At 25.6% G+C, this 6,289-nt stretch overlaps 1 protein-coding gene across 1 annotated transcript; it reads right to left on the bottom strand.

Annotated features, from left to right (window-relative positions):
* Nucleotides 1-3,240: 3,240 nt before the first annotated feature.
* On the bottom strand, nt 3,241-4,209 carry LOC119690248. The gene is made up of 2 exons (XM_038105268.1): nt 3,569-4,209; nt 3,241-3,393 (listed from the first exon to the last, which is right to left on the bottom strand). Exons 1-2 carry the CDS (start codon nt 4,158-4,160, stop codon nt 3,323-3,325), a joined length of 663 nt encoding a protein of 220 aa, XP_037961196.1. The 5' UTR covers nt 4,161-4,209; the 3' UTR covers nt 3,241-3,322.
* Between the last annotated feature and the right edge of the window lie 2,080 nt (nt 4,210-6,289).

The following is a 6,289-nucleotide window of genomic DNA, read 5'->3' as shown; positions in this document are numbered from 1 at the left end:
TATGGGGACTAAGTTGCAAGACCAAGATGTCTGCATATCGTTGACTAAGGAAGATTCTGCACACATAGAGATGTGTAAAGTGTAGCAGAAGTGCAGCACTTTCTTCGTTCACCTTACTGTTGCGGGAAGAAATATTAAACGAAAGAATCAATCTCCTAGCATGAACTAGGGATAAGGCAGCAACAAATCCATTATACGACAGATATCTTAACTGGCCATTTCAATAAGATTTGCTGGACCTTTTTTTATTTTATGGGGACTAAGTTGCAAGACCAAGATGTCTGCATATCGTTGACTAAGGAAGATTCTGCACACATAGAGATGTGTGAAGTGTAGCAGAAGTGCAGCACTTTCTTCGTTCACCTTACTGTTTCGGGAAGAAATATTAAACGAAAGAATCAATCTCCTAGCATGAACTAGGGATAAGGCAGCAACAAATCCATTATACGACAGATATCTTAACTGGCCATTTCAATAAGATTTGCTGGACTTTTTTTTATTTTATGGGGACTAAGTTGCAAGACCTAGATGTCTGCATATCGTTGACTAAGGAAGATTCTACACACATCTCTATGTGTGTTTCCAAATTTGAAACAAAAATCTAACAAGAAGTGAAAATATCATCAAATATCTCTTTAACGCATAATGCAATAAATGAAAACTGATGCTCCTGTTGAAACGTTAAATGTTATGACACATTCACTTCCTTCCAAAAATTATTGATGTGTACATTTCAATACGTTCTGAGATTTTGAAACACATTTGAATGCGACGGTAACTGATATTAGCGAAATTGAATTACTTACATATATGCGGTGTGCAGAAAGAGAAACGTTCGACGTGTGTGTACTCAAGGATAATGTACTTGCAGATACAAACTAATTTCAAGTTTATTCATTCAGCTTATGTCAATCGATATTGTCAATATTATTTTTTACCTATTGACACAAAACAGTAACTGTCAACAGCATTAGGCAGAGTTGACAATACTTGTTGGCAACAGGAATAAATTTAAATATTTATACAAGAGGCAATGAAAAAAGTAATAAAATACGAAACGCCAAGAAGAAGCAAAAATGTGCAAAAATGCAGATTGATATCTTTAGCAATTTGTATTTACATTTCGTAGGTAAATAACTTAAAAAAAGGATTTTACGAAAATTCAAAACGAAAAGTTGAAAAACCTGACTGTCAACGCAACAACGACTGAGATACTTTATCCATACAAATTTATACACAGGTATCTCCATTCATATACAATATACAGGTTTATCCAATAAGAGCGGTTGCATTTTACTAAGCTTTTTTATTAAAGGAAAATATTTTTACATTTTTATTCCTTAAGTAAATTGAAAGTTTATCCTTTATAATTTTAGAATTTTAGAATAGAATATTGTATACTTAAGATTTGAAGTACATAAAATATTATAGATTTTACTTGACCAAGACTTTCAAGTCATTGTACTAAGACTTTCAGACAGAGGTCCATACCTTAAAGCCATGTGCAAGAGAATGCATACGTAGGGGCACCCGAGGTACCAAAATATGCATTCTGTCAGACAGCCAAACAGTTCTAAAATCTTTAGCAAAAATCCTTATTCCAATCAAAGTTGTTCTGGGAATGCTTTCAACTTCTCAACACCCTAGCATCGATTAACTATGTTACTCTTATGTGGGTACCGGGACACGAAGGGCATGAGGGCAATGAAATAGCAGACTTCCTAGCAAAGAAGGGTGCATGTACTCCTTTCATTGGGTCCTTCTGTGCCCTTATGGGGGTACCAAATAGCTTCACAAATAGCTTATTATGTGAAAAATATTTTATATCTTTGTGTTTTAAACTAAAATGCTTAAAATTCTTTTTTTTATTCTAAGGAAATGTTTTGAAGTCTAGATGGAACACCCTTTATAAAATATTTTTCTACTTCATGTAATCTATTGATGCGACAGTTGGTCACAAAAATTATTAAAATTATTTTTTGTTATTATATATGTGTGTATATATGTGAGGTATGTATATATGCATGCAATTTGTTTGAAAAGATATACATTGATATAGAGCCATTGGTTTTTATTTTGATATATTAATAAATTCTTAACCGTATTGAAAGTTTTGACATCAAAATATGTTTTTCACATTTTTATGAATTGAACTTTGACTTTCTATTTTGTACCGGGTTGTTCCTTAACCCTTTCTTTCAATTAGCGATAAAAACTGTTGACAAGAACATTTCGTTAAAAACAAAATTTAGAAATATTTTTATTTATTCTCAACAAAGGTAATTAAGGGTAACATTTTAATTTATGTAAAAACTTATCTTCCGTTAAATTGAATAATTTGGACAAATATTATTTGAGGCAAAATATGTTTATTTTTATAATTGTGACGGATGTCACTGTGTTCACAATTCACACGAAATGAATATTTGGGTTTATGTTAAGATGCCATATAAGATATATTGTATTGATCAAGAGCTACATTTTCAAGGCTTAACTTCTGCTCAAAAAGTACTCGAATTTTGTAAATAAAACACATATTTAAATTTTATTTCAAATTTGTTTTATCTCCTTCAAAATATGCTCCTTCTAAAGCGCTACACATATGCTAACGCTTAACCCAATCTTCCATACACTTTTCGTAGGCCCGTGAAGGTATGGCTTTTTGTTCCTTTAGCGAATTCTCTTTTATCGATTCAAGCAACTCAAAACCCTTACCACGAAGGGGCAATTTGAGTTTCAGGAACAGGAAAAAGTAGCACGGATCCAGATCTGGCGAATATGGTGCCTGAGCGATGACAGTGGTGCCGTGTTTCACGTACAAGAATTTTCGATAGCAAAAATCGCTAAATGCATTTGGAGTAGTTTCACATTAACAGCTGCTGTAAACAAACTAATTGACAGATGGCGCTCAAATTTGTACCATATGTCAAGAAAGGGTGTACCAACATAACGAAAAAAGGTTCAACATTTTTGATAAAGGTCTATTACTTAAGGAGTAGTTAACAAACAACAAAATCCGGATACTTTTTGAGCAGAATGTATATATTTATATTTAGTTGTACTTCAAAAAGATTTCAAATATCAAGATCAAAAGGTTTGTTCGAAATAATTTTTTAAACTCCAACTTTAATGTAGCTACTGAAATTTTTAAAAATACAACATATCTACCAAAATATTAAAAAATAGTGATAAAAATAAAAATTAAAAATAAATCATTTGAGATTTAAATTTTTTTCTTCCGTTTTCATATTTAAAAATATATATTGCCAAAATGTTATCTTAACGCATGAGTTAGACATTTAACCAATCAATCAATTATCAGTCAATCACTTTCATACACATCCTCATTTGCAGTTACATATACATCATCCTCAGTGGAATATTCATTAATAACTGAAATAAGAAGAAGCAAATACATTAATCTAATTGTTAGAACTATACAATGGTGTTTTTTCTTTAATCAATATGCGAAAGAAGTGATCAAATTAATTATTAAATAAATAGAGAAATTAATAGAGCGATATATTATATCATTAATTCAGTATACTGCTTCAATTATTAAGCTTACCAGGTGGATGCCATTCATATGGTTCAAAGGGATCGTCGTCCTTTTCAATTAGTAGATCATGTTTTTTAAGATAATCGATGTATGTTTTCAGTTTATATTCAATTGATTTAGTAAGCTTAACATTTTTTTTGAACGCATGTTGCACATCCCTTATCCTGCGTTTATAAGATCTTATTTTTTTGGGATCGTATGCCATCGCCGCATTACATTTTAAGCAATCGATGGTTTCGTCAAGACCATTTTTGAATTGTTTTTTGTGATTATAGAGTTTTTCAACGAAAGATGCTGAGCTAACCATTACAGCTTTTCGTGTTTCTACAAGCTCTTCCACACGTTTCTTGCATCCAACGACTTCATCTTGAAGCACATTGACTTCTCTTTCATAGTCATAATAGCGCGCTGGGGTCTTGAAATTTCTGGCGCGCTTTCCAATTTTCTTCCCAATTTTCTTGAGGTTTTCCTCCAACTCTGCATGTAAGCGTCCTAATTCACAATTAATTCGTTGCACTTTGCCTTCGTGATGAATAAGCGTTCTTAAACTTTTATGTAGTTTGGACTTATTACGATAAAAGCGCCGCTCGATGTCTCCCATAATGATCAAGTAAAAAAACAATACATCTTTAAATGAATAATTCTGCAATTTTGAGCTTAAAATTTAAAAAAAAAAAACTTTTTTTTTAATATATAAAACGTTAAAATATTTAAGGCATGCTTTTTTAATTTTATTTCTACACACACTGTTTCATAAATATTGCATATACATAACATATATATTTATATGTTAACAAACAAAATAAAAAAAATTAGATAAAATAAGTAAAAATAATATAAATGAATAATGAAATATATATCACTTCATTATTCATTATTCAAAATAATATATATATATATATAATGAAATAGAAAAAACATATGTTATTTTATTATTTTTTATTTTATTTAACTTTATATTATATTGGTTTATTTTATTTTGGTTTATTTTATTTCACTCCATTTGATTTTATTTTATTTCATTTCAGTTTATTTTATTCTATTTTATTCAAATATCCTTATATGACTTTATTTTAAAAAATTTTACTTAAAGTAACTTAATTTAATACTTTAATTAAGTTTTAAAATGAATTTTGCTTTATTATATTTTTTAAAAAAAATTTTTTTTTTACTCTACTTTATATTGCTTGATTTTATAGATTTTATTTTATTTTGTTTTATGCTTTTTTTTTAAATTTATATTTTATCACATTTTATTTTATTTTAATTTTATGTAAGTTATTTTATTTTATTTTGTGTTTTATATTATTATATGCTTTATTTTATTATATTTTATTTTATTTTATATTGTGTTTTAATTATTTTATACTCTTTTATTCAATTTGTTGTATTTTATTTTATTTTAATATATTTCATTTCTTTAGTTTACATTAATTTATTAAAAAAATAAAATTATTTTATTTTACTTTATGTTATTTAATTTTAGGTTTTAATTTATTCTATTTTATTCAGCTTCGATGAATTTTATTCTACTCTATTCTATTTTATTCTACTCTATTTTATTTTATATAATATTTCTGTATTGTGTATTATATTTTTCAATTTAGTTTTGTTTTGCATTACTTTGTTTTATTTTGTTTTATTTAAATTTGATTTATTTTATATTGTATTGATTTATTTTATTTTACTTTATATTATTTTTTTTAATATTGCTGTGTTTTTATTTTATTTTATTTATCATTATATTATATGGTTTCATTTTATTTTACATTAGTAAAATATTTTTATTTTATCTTATATTATTGTATTTTTATTTCTATTTTCTTTTTATTTTACTTTAATTTATTTCATTCTTTATATTTTATTTTATTTTATTTTGCAATCTTCTTTCTATTTTATTACTTTATTTTATTTTATATTATATGTTTTTATTTTTTTATATAATTATATATTTAATAATATATAATAATATTATATATTATTATATTTTATTTAATTTACTTTATTTTATTATTTTAATTTGATTTATATAATTTTATGTATTTTATTTTATATTACTCAACTTTATTTCCTTCTATTTTTGTATTATACTATATTTTATTTTATTATTGTTCATTTTGTTTTGCTCTATTTTATTTTATTTTCGCGTATTTTTTCTTTACTTGATGTATTTTTATTCTAAATAATATTAATTTACTTTATTCTATTTTATTTTAATTCACTTTATTCTACATTTGTTGATTGTATTTTATAAATCTTTCAGTTTCTTCAACTTTATTATGCTTCCTTTTATTATGTTTCACTCTTTTTTCTTTTATAATTATTTATTTTATATTAAGTTTTATGTCTCTATTTATATACATATATTTTTTTTTTATATTTTATATTGTTTTGTTTTGTTTATTTTATGTTTAGTGTGCATTTTTATTTTATCTTACGTTGTTTTACACTCTGTATTGGTATTATTACTTTTTATTTAATATTTTATATTACTATAATTTTTTCTTTATAATTTGTGTCTTCTTTTATTTAATTTTCTTTAATTACTTTTAATTCATTATATTATTAGTTATTCAATTTTTTTTAATTAAATCTATTTTTCATTCTATTTCGTTTGAAATGTATTTTGTTGTATTTAGTCTTACTTTATTTTTTTTAATTTCAGTTTATTTTAGGTGTCTTTCTTTTATTTTACCTTTTCTTACTTTATTTAACATAACTTAATTATGT

This window comes from Teleopsis dalmanni, chromosome X, assembly GCF_002237135.1.
Source record: "Teleopsis dalmanni isolate 2A chromosome X, ASM223713v2, whole genome shotgun sequence".
Classification (NCBI taxonomy): domain Eukaryota; kingdom Metazoa; phylum Arthropoda; class Insecta; order Diptera; family Diopsidae; genus Teleopsis; species Teleopsis dalmanni.
This window is presented reverse-complemented; position numbering and strand designations above follow the sequence as displayed.

What these genes read in the sequence shown, in the direction of transcription:
- LOC119690248 (XM_038105268.1), bottom strand. Translation starts at nt 4,160, where the DNA reads ATGGGAGACATCGAGCGGCGCTTTTATCGTAATAAGTCCAAACTACAT. An exon ending in ATATGAATGGCATCCACCTG is followed by an intron (nt 3,394 to 3,568) that starts GTAAGCTTAATA and finishes TTCTTATTTCAG; the next exon opens with TTATTAATGAATATTCCACT.